The sequence below is a fragment of the Thalassophryne amazonica genome, chromosome 16 (genome assembly GCF_902500255.1).
Source record: "Thalassophryne amazonica chromosome 16, fThaAma1.1, whole genome shotgun sequence".
NCBI classification, from domain to species: Eukaryota; Metazoa; Chordata; class Actinopteri; order Batrachoidiformes; family Batrachoididae; genus Thalassophryne; species Thalassophryne amazonica.
In genome coordinates, this window is record NC_047118.1 from 9,679,013 (window position 1) to 9,697,894 (window position 18,882).

General features: G+C 42.7%; 1 protein-coding gene across 1 annotated transcript; it reads right to left on the minus strand.

Moving 5' to 3' along the window:
- Positions 1-6,109: 6,109 nt before the first annotated feature.
- cnp (2',3'-cyclic nucleotide 3' phosphodiesterase) lies at positions 6,110-15,822 on the minus strand. Its single transcript, XM_034191416.1, has 4 exons — positions 15,720-15,822; positions 7,327-8,674; positions 7,065-7,192; positions 6,110-6,949 (listed from the first exon to the last, which is right to left on the minus strand). Exons 2-4 carry the CDS (start codon positions 8,642-8,644, stop codon positions 6,485-6,487), a joined length of 1,911 nt encoding a protein of 636 aa, XP_034047307.1. The 5' UTR covers positions 8,645-8,674; positions 15,720-15,822; the 3' UTR covers positions 6,110-6,484.
- Positions 15,823-18,882: the final 3,060 nt, after the last annotated feature.

Consider the following 18,882-nt stretch of genomic DNA (forward strand, 5'->3'; position numbering starts at 1 on the left):
TGTCAAAACTCTGGCAGCAGACATTTTGAACCAATTGGAGACCCCTAATGTTGGACTGCGGTAAACCAGAGAATATAACATTGCAGTAGTCCAATCTAGAAGAAACAAATGCATGAATCAAGGTCTCAGCATCAGCCATAGACAGGATGGGACGAATCATCGCTATATTTCACAGATGGAAGAAGTCAATGCACAGAATCCAGTAATGACTACATACATAGTCATTTCAAGATCGTGAGATGTTGATATTGGATCACTATTTAAAGTTCATGCCGGACTGTTTGGAACCTCTTGACCTCAAAGGACCAATAATTCACACCAAACTGCAAGTCCCTTTTCTCGTTTATAAATTAAATTCTTTAATGACAAGGATCTATTTTAAGAGTTGTATAAAACAAATGTTTCCTTTCATGCAATGGTAAGAATATTTCATGAGGTGAAAGACTTTCATTGCACTCATTTACTTGTATATCATTAAACATTGTGCACATTAATACCAAGTAATCACGAACTGGCCACATCCACCAAGTGACAAAAACTGCTTGTCACCCTTATTTGTAACTAATCAAATCAAATCAAATCAATTTTATTTATATAGCGCCAAATCACAACAAACAGTTGCCCCAAGGCGCTTTATATTGTAAGGCAAAGCCATACAATAATTATGGAAAAACCCCAACGGTCAAAACGACCCCCTGTGAGCAAGCACTTGGCAACAGTGGGAAGGAAAAACTCCCTTTTAACAGGAAGAAACCTCCAGCAGAACCAGGCTCAGGGAGGGGCAGTCTTCTGCTGGGACTGGTTGGGGCTGAGGGAGAGAACCAGGAAAAAGACATGCTGTGGAGGGGAGCAGAGATCAATCACTAATGATTAAATGCAGAGTGGTGCATACAGAGCAAAAAGAAAGAAACACTCAGTGCATCATGGGAACCCCCCAGCAGTCTAAGTCTATAGCAGCATGACTAAGGGATGGTTCAGGGTCACCTGATCCAGCCCTAACTATAAGCTTTAGCAAAAAGGAAAGTTTTAAGCCTAATCTTAAAAGTAGAGAGGGTGTCTGTCTCCCTGATCCGAAATGGGAGCTGGTTCGACAGGAGAGGAGCCTGAAAGCTGAAGGCTCTGCCTCCCATTCTACTCTTACAAACCCTAGGAACTACAAGTAAGCCTGCAGTCTGAGAGCGAAGCGCTCTATTGGGGTGATATGGTACTATGAGGTCCCTAAGATAAGATGGGACCTGATTATTCAAAACCTTATAAGTAAGAAGAAGAATTTTAAATGAAGAGAGGTCAATATGGGTGAGATATACTCTCTCCTTCTAGTCCCTGTCAGTACTCTAGCTGCAGCATTTTGAATTAACTGAAGGCTTTTCAGGGAACTTTTAGGACAACCTGATAATAATGAATTACAATAGTCCAGCCTAGAAGAAATAAATGCATGAATTAGTTTTTCAGCATCACTCTGAGACAAGACCTTTCTAATTTTAGAGATATTGCGCAAATGCAAAAAAGCAGTCCTACATATTTGTTTAATATGCGCACTGAATGACATATCCTGATCAAAAATGACTCCAAGATTTCTCACAGTATTACTAGAGGTCAGGGTAATGCCATCCAGAGTAAGGATCTGGTTAGACACCATGTTTCTAAGATTTGTGGGGCCAAGTACAATAACCTCAGTTTTATCTGAGTTTAAAAGCAGAAAATTAGAGGTCATCCATGTCTTTATGTCTGTTAGACAATCCTGCAGTTTAGCTAATTGGTGTGTGTCCTCTGGCTTCATGGATAGATAAAGCTGGGTATCATCTGTGTAACAATGAAAATTTAAGCAATGCTGTCTAATAATACTGCCTAAGGGAAACATGTATAAAGTGAATAAAATTGGTCCTAGCACAGAACCTTGTGGAACTCCATAATTAACCTTAGTCTGTGAAGAAGATTCCCCATTTACATGAACAAATTGTAATCTATTAGATAAATATGATTCAAACCACCGCAGTGCAGTGCCTTTAATACCTATGGCATGCTCTAATCTCTGTAATAAAATTTTATGGTCAACAGTATCAAAAGCACACTGAGGTCTAACAGAACAAGCACAGAGATGAGTCCACTGTCTGAGGCCAATTAGAAGATCATTTGTAACCTTCACTAATGCTGTTTCTGTACTATGATGAATTCTAAAACCTGACTGAAACTCTTCAAATAGACCATTCCTCTGCAGATGATCAGTTAGCTGTTTTACAACTATCCTTTCAAGAATTTTTGAGAGAAAAGGAAGGTTGGAGATTGGCCTATAATTAGCTAAGATAACTGGGTCAAGTGATGGCTTTTTAAGTAATGATTTAATTACTGCCACGTTAAAAGCCTGTGGTACATAGCCAACTAATAAAGATAGATTGATCATATTTAAGATTGAAGCATTAATTAATGGTAGGGCTTCCTTGAGCAGCCTGGTAGGAATGGGGTCTAATAGACATGTTGATGGTTTGGAGGAAGTAACTAATGAAAATAACTCAGACAGAACAATCGGAAAGAGTCTAACCAAATACCGGCATCACTGAAAGCAGCCAAAGATAACGATATGTCTTTGGGATGGTTATCAATAATTTTTTCTCTAATAGTTAAAATTTTATTAGCAAAGAAAGTCATGAAGTCATTACTAGTTAAAGTTAAAGGAATACTCGGCTCAATAGAGCTCTGACTCTTTGTCAGCCTGGCTACAGTGCTGAAAAGAAACCTGGGGTTGTTCTTATTTTCTTCAATTAGTGATGAGTAGTAAGATGTCCTAGCTTTACGGAGGGCTTTTTTATAGAGTAACAGACTCTTTTTCCAGGCTAAGTGAAGATCTTCTAAATTAGTGAGACGCCATTTCCTCTCCAACTTACGGGTTATCTGCTTTAAGCTGCGAGTTTGTGAGTTATACCACGGAGTCAGGCACTTTTGATTTAAGGCTCTCTTTTTCAGAGGAGCTACAGCATCCAAAGTTGTCTTCAATGAGGATGTAAAACTATTGACGAGATACTCTATCTCACTCACAGAGTTTAGGTAGCTACTCTGCACTGTGTTGGTATATGGCATTGGACAACATAAAGAAGGAATCATATCCTTAAACCTAATTACAGCGCTTTCTGAAAGACTTCTAGTGTAATGAAACTTATTCCCCACTGCTGGATAGTCCATCAGAGTAAATGTAAATGTTATTAAGAAATGATCAGACAGAAGGGAGTTTTCAGGGAATACTGTTAAGTCTTCAATTTCCATACCATAAGTCAGAACAAGATCTAAGATATGATTAAAGTGGTGGGTGGACTCATTTACATTTTGAGTGAAGCCAGTTGAGTCTAATAATAGATTAAATGCAGTGTTGAGGCTGTCATTCTCAGCATGTGTGGATGTTAAAATTGCCCACTATAATTATCTTATCTGAGCTAAGCACTAAGTCAGACAAAAGGTCTGAAAATTCACAGAGAAACTCACAGTAACGACCAGGTGGATGATAGATAATAACAAATAAAACTGGTTTTTGGGACTTCCAATTTGGATGGACAAGACTGAGTCAAGCTTTCAAATGAATTAAAGCTCTGTCTGGGTTTTTGATTAATTAATAAGCTGGAATGGAAGATTGCTGCTAATCCTCCGCCTCGGCCCGTGCTACAAGCATTCTGGCAGTTAGTGTGACTCGGGGGTGTTGACTCATTTAAACTAACATATTCATCCTGCTGTAACCAGGTTTCTGTAAGGCAGAATAAATCAATATGTTGATCAATTATTGTATCATTTACTAACAGGGACTTAGAAGAGAGAGATCTAATGTTTAATAGACCACATTTAACTGTTTTAGTCTGTGGTGCAGTTGAAGGTGCTATATTATTTTTCTTTTTGAATTTTTATGCTTAAATAGATTTTTGCTGGTTATTGGTGGTCTGGGAGCAGGCACCGTCTCTACGGGGATGGGGTAATGAGGGGATGGCAGGGGGAGAGAAGCTGCAGAGAGGTGTGTAAGACTACAACTCTGCTTCCTGGTCCCAACTCTGGATAGTCACGGTTTGGAGAATTTAAGAAAATTGGCCAGATTTCTAGAAATGTGAGCTGCTCCATCCAAAGTGGGATGGATGCCGTCTCTCCTAACAAGACCAGGTTTTCCCCAGAAGCTTTGCCAATTATCTATGAAGCCCACCTCATTTTTTGGACACCACTCAGACAGCCAGCAATTCAAGGAGAACATGCGAATAAACATGTCACTCCCAGTCTGATTGGGGAGGGGCCCAGAGAAAACAGAGTCTGACATTGTTTTTGCAAAGTTACACACCGATTCAATGTTCATTTTAGTGACCTCCGATTGGCGTAACCGGGTGTCATTACTGCCGACGTGACGTTACAATCTTAACAAATTTACGCTTAGCCTTAGCCAGCAGTTTCAAATTTCCTTCAATGTTGCCTGCTCTGGCCCCCGGAAGACAATTGACTATGGTTGCTGGTGTCGCTAACTTCACATTTCTCAAAAACAGTCGCCAATAACCAGAGTTTGATCCTCGGTGGGTGTGTCACCGCGTGGGGAAAAACGGTTAGAAATGTGAACGGGTTGGGGGTGTACACGGGGCTTCTGTTTAGAACTACGCTTCCTCCTCACAGTCACCCAGTCAGCCTGCTTTCCCGGCTGCTCGGGATCTGCTGGAAGGGAACTAACGGCGGCTAAGCTACCTTGGTCCGCACCGACTACAGGGGCCTGGCTAGCTGTAGAGTTTTCCACGGTGCGGAGCCGAGTCTCCAATTCGCCCAGCCTGGCCTCCAAAGCTACGAATAAGCTACACTTATTACAAGTACCATTACTGCTAAAGGAGGCCAAGGAATAACTAAACATTTCACACCCAGAGCAGAAAAGTGCGGGAGAGACAGAAGCCGCCATGCTAAACCGGCTAAGAGCTAGTAGCTACGCTAAGCTAGCGGATTCCTAAAAACACACAAAGTGAATAATGTGTAAATAATTTAGAGGTGATTCAGTTAAGGCACGTGAAGATTACATTGTGAAACAAATCGTTATCTAGATCAATCTAACTGCGCAGATTAAACAGGTAAGATACAGCAAAACACCGCTGTGCTCCGGAACAGGAAGTGATACAATACCGCAGTGAGAGCCAACCACCAGTCGAAGCAAGCAAGAGTCTAATCTGACCATATAGTAAGAACACGTACTTTCAGTTTTTCAGTTAGCTTGAAAGGATGCCTTTCACCGAAAGCACAACTTCGATAGACACATTTATGTAGTTTTGCCTAAAATCCCTAAACGATGTTTCAACCATTACTTCAGTCTCAACCGTAGATCGGAATCAAAATGAGTGTACAGGTTAGTACTTCAGCAGGTGGTTTATGAGTTTTGTCTAAATTCTTCCTCTTGATCAGGCTGATCATTCTACAAAGTTTGATTCATGCATTGTTTACCTCAACAGACCTGTTTGATACAACTGTGGCATCAAGTCATCAAAATGAAAGTCTGGCTTGATGCATTTAAGATTTTTTTTTTTTTTTTTAAATAGATCAGCAGCAAATTGAGAATTCAAAACCCTCCAATGACCCATGCTGGTTTCCAGTAATGACACTGCTGCTGCCCTCTACTGGTTCACACTGTCAGCTACAAAAAGACACAAAACGTCATTACTGAAGCAAAGCTTGTTCCTTTATTGAGTGTACAAAACAAGTGCAAAAATAGTGACTTATGAGCTACAGATTGTAAGCCTCCAAAGATTCAAAAGTTATAGTCAGAGGAAAGAACGTGATCGTAAGTGCCACTGTTCAAACAGGGATCAGGGCGATCAGATGGTGCACTCTTGCATAGTACAAAAAGATGGCCCAAAATAGACAGGTTTGGATTCACAGCATTTCATTAGTATTAAGTGCAAGCTGTTGCTACAAATTCCCAATTACTCAATCCCTTTGAAATGACGCAGTGCAGTCATTTTGCAATGGACTTGACATTCATGCCAACACAATTTAGCTCATATGCTAGCTAACAATTACATTCTAAGCTGCACACACAGGAACGACTTTTCCACAACCAAGTCATAGAAAGTACATAATTGTCAGAAGAAATGCTATTATTTTTTGCAAGTCAGAAGTGTGTTCACATAAACTGTTAAACCCAGTTTGCATGCAATCAGAGTACCTAACTGATGGATTCACATTTAAATACAGAAACACTGAGAAGGCAGGAGCCAAAAGATGCAACTTCAAGAGGAACTGTGGAGATGAGAGATTATGTTTTACTACTAAAAGCCTAGAACTGCAAGACACTGTAATTCTGCTAATGACTTGTGACTGACTGAAGCTTAAGAAGCCTAAACCGACTGAAGGCATCTCAGGTCGTGGTGCAAAGAGTATTAAACAAGGCACAGCTTGTGGGTTTAGAGTGACTGTAATTGAAACCCCAAACACTGCATAAACACACCTTCAGAGTAAGCCTTAATCTGTATTCAATCTTCCAAAACACCGTTTAGAGTACGATACACTTCAACTTCTTTTTCTTCTCTGGTTCCTTTTTGGGCTGCTCGCACTCTTTGGGCCCATAGAAGCTGGAGAAGCAGGCCAGTGCGCAGATCGGCTCTCTGAGACTGAGCATCCACCTCCCTTCACCATAGTAGGTCAGAGATCCCAACTCCATTTCCTCTACCTGCTCCCCCTGTTGGCCATCCTTCTGAATCGCTAGAATCTGAAGCAGATCCAGACCTGTTTGGACTGCCTCCACATTCTTCGCACAGCCCAGTGTGATGTGGGCACGGCTTCCCGGAGGCAGGGAGGCAGCTGCGGGGACGGCGGCTGCCACCTCCTTCTCAGCGTCACTAGGCCACAGCAGGAGCTGCTCTTCAGAGAGGGACACTCTGGCACCGAATGTGCGAGGCGTGACAAAGAGGGCACTCAGAGACAGCTCGAATACAGAACCATACAAAGCTGCAACAGACTAGACAAAGATCACACACAATTACAACAGGATGTCCTTCCTGAGAACGGCAGTCGCAACAGATGAAAATGACCATGAAAAGCTGTAATAGTGGTTCGTTAAATTAGAAACTCACTGGGTTTTCTGCATACTCTTTGGCACCTTCTGCCTTGCCATAGTTGCAGAATTTGGTGGTGCAATGTAAGAGCCCTCTTGCTTGGAAATATTGTTCCAGATCCACCTCCTCGTCAGGTTTCCCAGTAACTACAGACAAACAAAGATCAGTTACATTTCAGACATACAAGGGATTTTTTTTTAATAATTACCATCCTCAGAATAAATTCCTCAAACTCTTAGTCACTTGTGTAAATACATGACAGAAGTTAAAAGTCACTCACAGTCACTCAAGTGTTTCTTGAAGGCCTCCAAAGTGTCCAGCGTCTTTAAAAAGTCCATTGCCGTGCACCCAACCTTGTCTTGGACTGTGGAGAGAAGAAACCAGCCAAAGTAAAGAGGAAAGGATGTCTCCTCAAATTGACCTTTCATGGCTTGCATTTGGGCATCCTTGAGTCCCCGTCCGGTCTTCTTAGTCAGCTGCGAGACATCTTGACCCCATTCGGTACGCGGCTCCAAGAAGATTGTAACAAGACGGTGCTGCTCTGCAATCTCCCAGAATCGGGCCAGTCTGTCATGGGTGTGGTTGGTGTCATCCACCACTATCACCGAGGAAGCGGTTCCAGCACTGCAGGAGGCAGCTACAGCATCATCCAGAGCCTTGTAACCCTCCACAGATGATTCTGGGTTCTCAGGCTTCACACCGTGGTCGTCGGCACAGAGAACACAGCACTGGCCTTTGTAGGCCTCAGCTATGGTGCGAGCCAAAAAGCTTTTACCGCTGCCCGGAAGGCCTCGGAGGACAACGAGTGTACGGGAGGTTCGCAGGGCATCTTTGGTCTTTTCTTGTTGCAAGAGGGCAAAGGACAAGGAGCCAGAAGAGGGGACAGTGTCCTTTTTAGACTCTTTCTGCTCAGATTTCACTACTTCCCCTTCAGCTGCTGAAAGCTCAGCTTCTTTAATCACATCTGACTCACATGACTTCTTTTCATCCTCAGGAGGCTTCATATTTACATTTTCAGCTGATTCCTCCTTTAATGCTACAGCTTCAAGCAAACCTTCTACTGGTTTTTCTTCAGACTTCTGTTCCACAGAGTCCATTGCGGTCTGCGGTTGTGGCTCAGATTTCTCTGCTTGTTTGGCTTCTACTGGCTGTTGCAATGTGGCTGGTTGAGGTGATGTTTGCACTAGTGGTTCAGCTTCTGGAACTGACGCTGCCAATTTCTCTGGCGCTGGTACAGGGACACTCGCTGCCAACGTTGTCGGCGGGGCCAAATGTTCTGGGGTGTTCTCTGGCACAGGATGAATGTTTTCTGGTTCTGTGCTTAAAGCTGTAACTGGGCCAGATACCTTTTTAGACGACTCATCTGATTCTGCCACTGTATCAGGGATCAATTCCGCTTGTTTGATCGGGGTGTCCTTGACCTCCATTACTTCTTTATCGCCGGTAACAGCCAAATTCTGAGTCTGTTCAGCAGCTGATAACTTCTCAGGCTCTACTGGCGTCTGCAGTTTTGATGCAACTTCGTTTACTGTTAGACTCTCCTGCTGCGCTGCAGCGTCTGGCACATTTGAAATGTCACCACTCTTTTCTGCATCCATGGCTGGGGTAACTCGTTAAATACCATGCACCTGCAGAGAAAAGAAACAGATTAGCTGTGCAAACCATTAAAAAGGTTGTAGCAACAGCCAGATCAATACTTCAGAGAGTTGAGTCTCAAAAAAAAAAAAACTCATTTGCAACAGCATCAATACCAACAGTGCCATCTGCACCTATTCCAGTTAGTGCACACAGCACCGCTGCAGACATACAGATGCTACCCTCATTTAACTGCTGTTAAATTCCAAGCACAAAAAATAAAGTGGTTCAACTGATTTGGTTCAAAGCGGATGATAAACCAGCGCTTTGTCGCACCTCACTAAAACATTCGGTGGACTCAGACAGCCAGCCATGACATTTTTATGGTTTGCAATAAAAATGAAAGCTGGCTGAAAGGAGGAAAAAAAAAAGTTGGCAACTTCCAAGTTCCAAAAACTGCATTCACTTTATGAACTCAAAACAATATGAATGCACGCAGTAAAATTTGAGCTTTCTTGTCTTTACAAAAGAGCACAATTAAGCTGCTAATAAGTTTGTTTTTTTGGGGGGGTGCACAACCTATATAACCTGTCATATACAGACATCTTCAGTTGTATTACTGTATTTTGTTTTGACTGTCAACTTAGTGTTGTCACTGATGCTACCGATTGTAATGCCTCTTAATTTTGCCCCCCCCCCCACACCTGTGGTATCACAAATTGAAGAGTATTCTCTTTGGGGGTGACAATAATGGACAGGATTAAGAATGAGCATATCAGAGGGGCAGCTCAGGTGGGATGGTTTGGAGACAGAGTCAGAGGCAAGATTGAGATGGTTTGGACATGTGCAGAGGAGGGACCCAGGGTATATAGGGAGAAGGATGCTGAGGATGGAGCCACCAGGCAGGAGGAGGAGGCCAAAGAGGACATTTATGGATGAGCTGAGGGAGGACACGCAGGTGGTTGGTGTAACAGTGGAAGATACAGAGGACAGGGTGAGATGGAAACGACTGATCTGCTGTGGAGCCCCTAACAGGAGCAGCTGAAAAAGAAAGAAGATTGATAGAGTTTGAAATTCTAGTATCCTGACAACTCCTTTGTACTGCTGTTTTGTTTTTGCCCCCCCCCCAACTTTTACCGTGGCATTGCACCACAGTTCAACCACCAAGCATGGAGTTAATTTTCATAGACATTCTATGACATATTTTGATCTTTTGATATATTCTAAGAATATATCAAAAGATTGTACAGTTTATGAAATGGGATTTAAGTCACCTGGTGACTTTTTGTTGGTCGTTTGTCAGTAATCCAAGGACAGCTGTGGTTGACTGTCAAGCTCTGGAAGAACGTAACCGTTCAAGCAGCAGATATTTCAGTAACCTCTTACAACATCACCCTTCATCTCGTCAGGCAGGAAGTGGTGCAAAGCCAGACCCGACTATATTACAAGTGTTATCTGAATTAATCAGACTCAAATGGCATGTAAAACAAACAGCAATATTAGCACTGCTGTGTCAGTGAAAACGAGTCCTGTTCTTCAACAGCTAAAACGTGTCACTCTGTACAAGTACTTTACTGTAGCTCAGGGAGCGAGTGCTGGTGCCGGTGTCACAGACCGAATGGTCCCGCTAAAAATCAGTCCGCCTTGCCTTCACTGCGCATGCATCATTAGCCGCGGTTCACAAATTATCACCGTTCTGCTTCAAACTGCACTCCAGTCATCTCAGTAACTGATATCTGAAGCTTTTGTACAACCATTTCCACAAATTCAGCATTACTTCTTCATGAAAGATGGATGAAGTGAGCAGAGTGCCGTAGCTACACAAGCTGCTAGCTGATGCGTTCACTGCGCGTCAGTCATTTCAAAACGTCAGAGTTTCTGCTTAAAACTGACCTTAGAATCATTTAAAAAGGTTTTACCTTGTCATCTGATGGTTAATAATCACATTACTCCCTTTGGGTGAAGAGAGTCAGACGAGCTGCTGTGGTCCCAAATGACGATTTGGGACCACAGTGCCTGCGCAGTGAAGGCAGGCAGACTTTTTTTGGGGGGGGTCAGTCTGTGACACCGGGCACGACTGCATCCACCACATTATGGAATAATGTAAGATCACGGATGGAATACGCCCAAGCAGACCAGCCTGGAAGTAACCACCTAGCCAACACTAGTTCAACGATTAGAAAAAAAATAAAAATTTATATAAGAAAGATGTTTATTGCCATTAGCTTTATGGCCAGCTCTGTGTCTGAAGAAGTCTGGTTTACAGACATTCAGCAGGTGCTGATGCTGGTAGCAGCAGCAGACAAGTAATTAATTTAATGAAGCTGAATTCCATGACTACAGACACAAGATTAACTGCATTTCACTAATTCCCATTAAACTACCACCAGTGTGCAAAGCATGCACCAGCATTTCCAACCTGAACTCACGCGTCAACTCGTTCAACTCTGAAGCAAATTTTCCTTGGACCAGCGCAGATTTCTTAGGAAAAACCTCACTCATGAAAATAGGCTAAGCCACATGCACAGCTCAATCAAAGATTGTGTTCTGCAGCTCTTCAACTCAATGACAACTACTAATTCAATTTAATTTGCATAAATTGGATGCTGGAACTGCCTTTAGCATTTATTTTGCAGAACTAAGACAAATCAGATTTCACGAACTTGGCCCATGTTGAAGTTTGACTAGCAGAGGACCCTGCAATTTTGTGCAATAAGAATTTGGTGCATCTGCACATGAGCTAAGACATGTTAGCACCTCATTACTAGATCACCAATCCAACATCTCCTGATGCCAGTAGAAGACGGCATAAGTACTAAAAAAAAAAATCATGTGACAAGACAACAGGAAAAAAAGTAACTTTTTTTAACCATCACATAATTTATATCAGCCATTACATATCAGCACAGGGTCCAAGTTGGCATTTTGCTCCGATTTCAGTTTGTCTTGGTCGAGCACACTTGCTGCCATTCTTCTGCAAGCCAGATTCTTGTTTTTGTGAGTGCACGATTGGCATGGCATCAGTGCCACAGTTTTCCATGATGTCGTCGACTTCTGACCAGCCTTTGCTCAAATATAGATAGACATACCAGAGTCATCTGGACACCTGATTGAAAAGAAGTCGGCACAGTGTATCCCATCTAAAATTTACTTTGTCCATTTCTCTGTGCTCAACAGATTTTGGACAGCACACCTGAAAACAAGCAGCTGCCTTGAAATTTTTGGCAAAACAATAATTTTTGGGGTGGGTCAGTTAATCTGGAAACAGAGTAGACCTCAAGAGAAAAAAAAAAAATGAAAGAAGAAGTAGTTCATGGATCAGGAGTCATGATCACTGATATTGTTATGCTTCTGACTGACTTCCACATTTTGTTCTTTAGTCACACAGCATACTTATGTACTCAGCTTTTAGAAGATCACGGTGAACATATAGCCCTTTGGTGGAATTTTGTGTCGAGCAAGCTCCAAACTCCAGTAGAATTAAATGAGGCACACAGACAGCAAATCTTTCAGTTCCTTCAATGGCCGCCTGAGGCTAGTTCCAAAACAGTCACAATCCCACTGACCTCCATATTAAAATTTAGCAAATTTAGCTAACATTTAGCTAAACATGCAGAGTTTGTTTTGCTGACAGACAATGATTTGAAGGAGCTAACTGACGGTGCTAATTCTTCTGACACACAAAAACATTGACTCGCCGTAAGCCGTCATGAAGAGCTATTAGTATAAGAAGCTGACATGGTTTTTCGCTGGACTGAGGAACTACACAAAGTCTTTTTTGGCGGACACAAAGTCAGTGCACAACATCGCAGACTACAATGTCACAATTTTGGACTCCTATTTAAAGTTAGTGTTGGACTGTTAAGCAGCAGTGGAACGCCAAAATGTAAGTCCCTTTTCCGTTTATAAATTAATAAAATATCAAATGACAAGGATCTATTTTAGCTATTATATAAAACAAAATATGAATGCTTTTACATTCTTTCAATGGTATGAATATTTCATGAGATAAAAGCTGTAACATACCATTCAACATTTGTATATGATGCAGTAAGTGTCCAGTTGTGTCTCCTTGAAGAGAACGGACCTGAATTATTTTTTCCTTTGCCACCATTGTTTCAATCCTCAAACCAATCAGATCAAATCCAGTTCTCTCTCCTTGAAGGCGTCTGATCATTTTCCTTCAAGCACATGACAATATGGTGGATAATCCACCACACTGAGAAGTTTTATTTACAACTATATAAGATGCACCAACAGATTCTTATACCCCCCCCCAAAAAAAGAAAATCTATTTGCAAAGAGAATTGGGGATATAATGATATACCAGCGCCATGATACAATACACCTATCACAATTCAATACACAATTATATCACTTTTCACACTAATTATACAGAAAGTAATCTGTGGTTAATGGTTTAACTGAAAAAAAAGTTCTTCAGTTTTACAAATCATAACTAGTGTTGGGTATCGAGAACCGGTTCGATCCACCGATAAATAGCCTTTTTGCTTAACAATTCCCTTGTTGGTCCTTCAGAGCAGCCGCTGTTTTTGAGGGTGTTTGTCAAGAAAATTATCATTCCTCTACATTGATTACAGAGCCGCTGCAGGCTCTGTAAACCGTTTCTGCAGCACAACACCACTTTGAAGTGTGAACCAATGAAACAATGCTTCAATCCACTAGCTCGTTGGTTCTTTGATTCGCTACTCTTCAGAAATGGCAAGTCCGCTTCTTAACCCCTCTCAAAGCCATTAAAATATCATGAGTCACTTTTGTGTGGATTAAAGTCACTAACTGGGACTCTTGTCTTGTTGCAGTCAAGAAACGAGAAGCATCCTCCGTTCCGTTGGCACAGCTTCAAACGCTGCGCGGCTCTCTGCAGAGACAGAGTCTGGTCGGAATTAATAACTTCAAAACAAATTGCCGCTTTAAATACAATGACATCTTACAAACTTAATACAGAAACTACAATCGATTAAAACTTTTTTCCCCTCCCAAAATGAGATGTCCTGCATTCTTTATAAATGACATCCTGATGTGCAGCACAGCCAGCTGCAAGAGCTCAGCTGAGATGTATGGAAAGACAGTCACGCCAATAATGTCTGAAAGGAAATGGTTTTGACAAAAACTACAGATTGTTTATTTCTATTTATGTCCAGAGATCAAGGATCCATCATGTAGAGTGTATTATGTCCAAAGTTTAAGGATCCAGTGACCAATTTCATATTTATCTACTTTAAGACTCAAAATGTTGTTCAATTTAATTGGATTATAAAGCGCCAAATCACAAAAGCTGTCTCAGTTCAACATAAAAAAAAATTCAAATACATAATTAAAAATGGAAGTAAAAGAAGACAGATTAAAACATTAAAAAAATAAAAACTATTCACAAGAAAGAATAAAAAGAGGCTTCAAGTCTTGACTTAAAAATGTCCATGGACTCCGACTGCCTCACGGTCGCAGGAAGACCGTTCCGCAGAGCGGGTGCATGATAAGAAAAAGCTGTTTGACCCGCTGCCATTGAAAACCTCTAAAACCTCCTTTTAGTACACAAAAAATTCACAAGCGGCATCAATTAGGAACTGGATCGAGAAGTGGAATCGATAAAATCTTATCGATACCCATCCCTAATTGTAATCCTTGATATCTGTGTATTTTGTAAATTATTTACTTCTCTTATGTGAGGTCACCATTCCTTCTGTGCATCTTCTGTGGATCACCTGCCATCTGACCAGTGTTTCATGAAAAACAGGTGAAGTAGATCAGATTTGGCAATAAAAGTACTTTTAGAAAAATTACTAAATGATAAATGGACTGCATTTATATAGCTCTTTTCCATCTGCGTCAGACACTCAAAGCACTTTACAATTATGCCTCACATTCACCCCGATGTCAGGGTGCTGCCATACAAGGCGCTCACTACACAGGGGATTAAGGACCTTGCTCAAGGGCCCTTAACCTGCGGTCCCACCGAATAATGAAGGATGAAGAAGGAGCCACGCACCCTGTTTTTTTTTTTGGTTTCGTGAACTATCGTGGCAGTATAGCAGCTCAGAGTGGCTCTTAGAGGTATTATCTTCAGTTAACGAGACTCCTCTCTGAGCGTGGCACTAATTTCAAGATGTTCAAAATTTAGCAACAGCGTGGCGCAGTTTGTGTTTGAGTTACTGCGACGGCTTAGAGGCATTTGCGTGGTGGTTACGAGTTTGCAAAAAGTCCATTATCCGTGCGCCTGGCACCATTGCAGGACCTGAGAGGCTATTTTTGGAACAGCTCTTTAGTGACGTTCCAGTCAGGTGGGGATTTGAACTGAGGATCTTCTGGTCTGAAGCCCAACACCTCCCTCAACAACCACATGCTGAAACTAGAGCAAACATTGCAGAGGACAGCACAATAAAACATGATGCTTACCATAGCAGTCCACTGGATTAGAGAGAAAAAAAAATGCACACACACCCTTGCTGCCATCCAATAATGCAAAAACAAAAGCCACATTTATTAAGCAATAAAAAAAAAGGCCTGTGAGGACTGTCATCTGTGGTACCCTACAAAAAGAAACAGCTTTTGTGCCAACGTTAATTACTGCAAAGGGTAGTGTGCAAAATGTGCACGAGTAAAATTTAACACGTCACACGACAGCGCCACCTAAGGGTCAGATCGCCGATTCCCCCCTACGCTATTCTCAGATTAATGAGTAGATAACTGTGAAGCCACGGTGTCATAAGACACGAGGGGACGCGGTGACAAAGCTGCACCAACAACAGATGTGCACGCGAAAGTAATTAAGTCAGACTGTGCGTGATTTTAACGCGGCCACGTCCAGAGGTTTACTTACCACGTTAGCGGAAACGAAACAAACGTAAGCCAAGAGGAGTTCGCACACATTAAGCGTTTTATTTTATTTATTTATTTATTTTATACACACAATGTGGGCGGGCAGGGAGTGGCGCGTGAACACAACTTCACGCGAACACACCCGCGCCCTTTTTAAGCTAGCTACAAACACCGCTTCTGAACGAGTTTGGTCAAATTTCGCACTTTCAAAAAAGGCGAATTTAGAACAGAGACTGTGGAGGGGGAAAAGACGAGGCTTACCGGTGAGGCTGCAGAGGAGCTGAGCACGGGTTTGTCTCAGAACAATGACACAGCAGTCCGACTCCTCATCAGCACAGCCGCGCGCGCGCGCTCCGTACGCCAGGGCGGGGCGTAAGTGTGAACGCGCAAATGGGCGTGGCTGCGGAAACGCCCCTATGGACCGCTGGTTCATCCCACACACCCCTCCCCACCGCATATACACACGTCATCATCATAATGGAATATAAAACAATATGTAAAATAATAAAAATGATAATGAAACATATCCGTCAGAAATCAACCAAAAATTAAACTTTCTCTTCAAAGTCTGCATATTATTTTGCTTAAGATGAATATAAGTTGCCAAAATTAAAGCAAGGTTGAAGTTACGGTGTAAAAGGACATAATTTTCAGTGATGCCGGTAACGCTTACTCAGGAACGCGTTACTCTAATCTGACCACTTTTTTAGTAACGAGTAATCTAATGCGTTAATCTTTCCAAATCAGTAATCAGATTAAAGTTACTTCTCCAAGTCACTGTGCGTTACTATTATTTTTGCATTATGGGTCGACAGCATTAAACTTGGTCTGTGGGCAGGGGGTCGGGGTTCGATTGAACTACACACTTTAAGCGGGCTGTGAGCTTTTCATCCGCGTTTTTCTGCAACAGCTATGACTCGTCCTCACCTCTTAAAGCGCGGAGACAACAGCACACCTGCACTGAGCTTTACAAAGACATTTTTATGCTTTTTTTTTTTTTCTCCGAGCCACTCCGTATCTGCTGCTAAAAACAGCTGATCCTGTTGTGTGGGCCGCTGAAGAGGAGGTACTGCTGGCCCACCACCAGAGGGCGCCCTGCATGAAGTGCGGGCTTCAGGCACGAGAGGGCGCAGCCGCCTCGAGGAAGCAGCCGGGAGTCCACTCATCTCATCATTTCATTCATCCATAAAAGCCGGACAGCAACTCCATCTCCCTGCCGAGATATCGTTCTACCCGTCAGGTAAAACTCTCAGCCGTTTTTTTCTGTGCCGAACGCACGTGTTTATTCTCTGAGTTTTGTAGGAGTACCTGTTAACTACTTTCAGCTGGGAGCTGGGTTTGTGGTTTGTAGAGTGACATTCTTCACCCCTCACTCCAAACCAGATAAGTAGCACTTTCAGGCTCTGCACGAACTGTGTTCCTGTGTAGGAGGTGGAGATTTTCCTACAGAAAGAAACTGACTGTTTGCTGACTGTTTTGCTGGGTGAGCACTCACCCACCATAAGCTGTTTCTGCTTCCTGCCAGCAGTACCAGGCCTGACAGCTGGAGACGGTGGCCACCTGGGGATTCAGGACATGGCGGCTCCAGTGTGCTCCAGATCTGTTGGCAGTGGAAATCGTGTGGGACCCGGCTCTTCTCTGGACAGATGTCTTCTATTCTCGAGCCTGCCCACACGTCACCTTTGTATATTGACTGAACTCTAAATCTGTGATTGTCTGTATTCCGTTGTGCACATTCACAACAGTAAATTATCTTTTGGTTCATCTATTGTCCGTTCATTTACGCCCCCTGTTGTGGGTCCGTGTCACTACACTTTCAATCAATCAATCAATCAATCAATCAATTTTATTTATATAGCGCCAAATCACAACAAACAGTTGCCCCAAGGCGCTTTATATTGTAAGGCAAGGCCATACAATAATTACGTAAAAACCCCAACGGTCAAAACTTCTCCCTGTGAGCAAGCACTTGGCGACAGTGGGAAGGAAAAACTCCCTTTTAACAGGAAGAAACCTCCAGCAGAACCAGGCTCAGGGAGGGGCAGTCTTCTGCTGGGACTGGTTGGGGCTGAGGGAGAGAACCAGGAAAAAGACATGCTGTGGAGGGGAGCAGAGATCAATCACTAATGATTAAATGCAGAGTGGTGCATACAGAGCAAAAAGAGAAAGAAACACGCAGTGCATCATCTTTCCCAACAGATCATCCGCGACGTGTCAACAACTAACACTATTTTCCACTCAAATGCACCTAAACTCTTTCTGAGGACCACATGATGTGAAAACGCAATAAAACTTTCTTACCTGTAAATCTGGTCATGTTTTTCTGCATAAATAAATGTTATCCATTCTTTGTGCTCAAATGCCAAAGCAGGGGCGAATCCAGATGGAATGGGGGCATGGGGCAAGGATGTGCCCCCCCACAACACCCCTAGATTAAAGGTCCAGTTTTGAAGTCTTTTTTTACTACAGCTACTAATACTACTTATAATAATTTCGACAAGTAAAATATTTAGAGAGAATTTAAATGTTAGAATGAATTTAATAGTTACATTTATAAATAATGTAGTGTCATGATTTGTACCTGTGCTTTAGGTTTTTATGGGTTTCTCGGTGCTGGGTTTTTTCCTGCCTGCTCTTTTTCTGTCCCTATCTCTCTTCTCATCACCTGGGTGGATTTATATCCCACTGGTGGCACTAGATCGTTGCGCCTTGTGCTTTGTGCCTTCGCTTCCAGCCTTGTATTCATGTCTCCTAGTCCTGCTATCACATTGTGTTTCGACCACCTGCCTGTTTGTATTGACGACGCCTTAAGCCTGATGTTTTTGATCTGTTTGCTTGTTTTGGACTGCCTTGCCGTGTACCGGACCCCACTGAATCCTTCAGTAAACGCCTTTGCGAACCAAAGCTACGTTGTTGAGTCCTGCAGTTGTGTCCAGACATTTCTGTCCACTATTCCTGATAGAACGATCTGGCCAACAATGGACACAGCGGACTCAAACACATACCAGCTAGCGGTTCGTGATCATAGCCGCCAGCTAGCAGAACAGGAAGATCGCCTCAGAGACGTTTGTTCTGGCATCTGTGACCTCGCTAAACGGCAAGACGCTTTCATGACCTCTGTAAGCTCACAGATCGATCAGCTTGTAGCTGCTGTGACACATCAGGCCTCCTCTAACTCGTTCCCCACCATTAACAACCAACCACTTCCGGGAGCGAGTGCTGCCCCGCCGATACCTACAGCTGCTCCAGTTTTTTTTAATCAGCTGTCTCGACCTGAGCGTTTCTCCGGGGAATCCGGAGACGCTACACCTTTTCTCACCCAATGTGAACTTCACTTTGAGTTAATATCAGCAATGTTTCCGTCCGATCGGACGAAGATAGCATTCATCATTACTCACCTAACCGGCCGGGCGGCAGCGTGGGC

What these genes read in the sequence shown, in the direction of transcription:
- cnp (XM_034191416.1), bottom strand. Translation starts at nt 8,644, where the DNA reads ATGGATGCAGAAAAGAGTGGTGACATTTCAAATGTGCCAGACGCTGCA. An exon ending in CAAGAAACACTTGAGTGACT is followed by an intron (nt 7,193 to 7,326) that starts GTGAGTGACTTT and finishes GTTTGTCTGTAG; the next exon opens with TTACTGGGAAACCTGACGAG. An exon ending in AAGAGTATGCAGAAAACCCA is followed by an intron (nt 6,950 to 7,064) that starts GTGAGTTTCTAA and finishes ATCTTTGTCTAG; the next exon opens with TCTGTTGCAGCTTTGTATGG.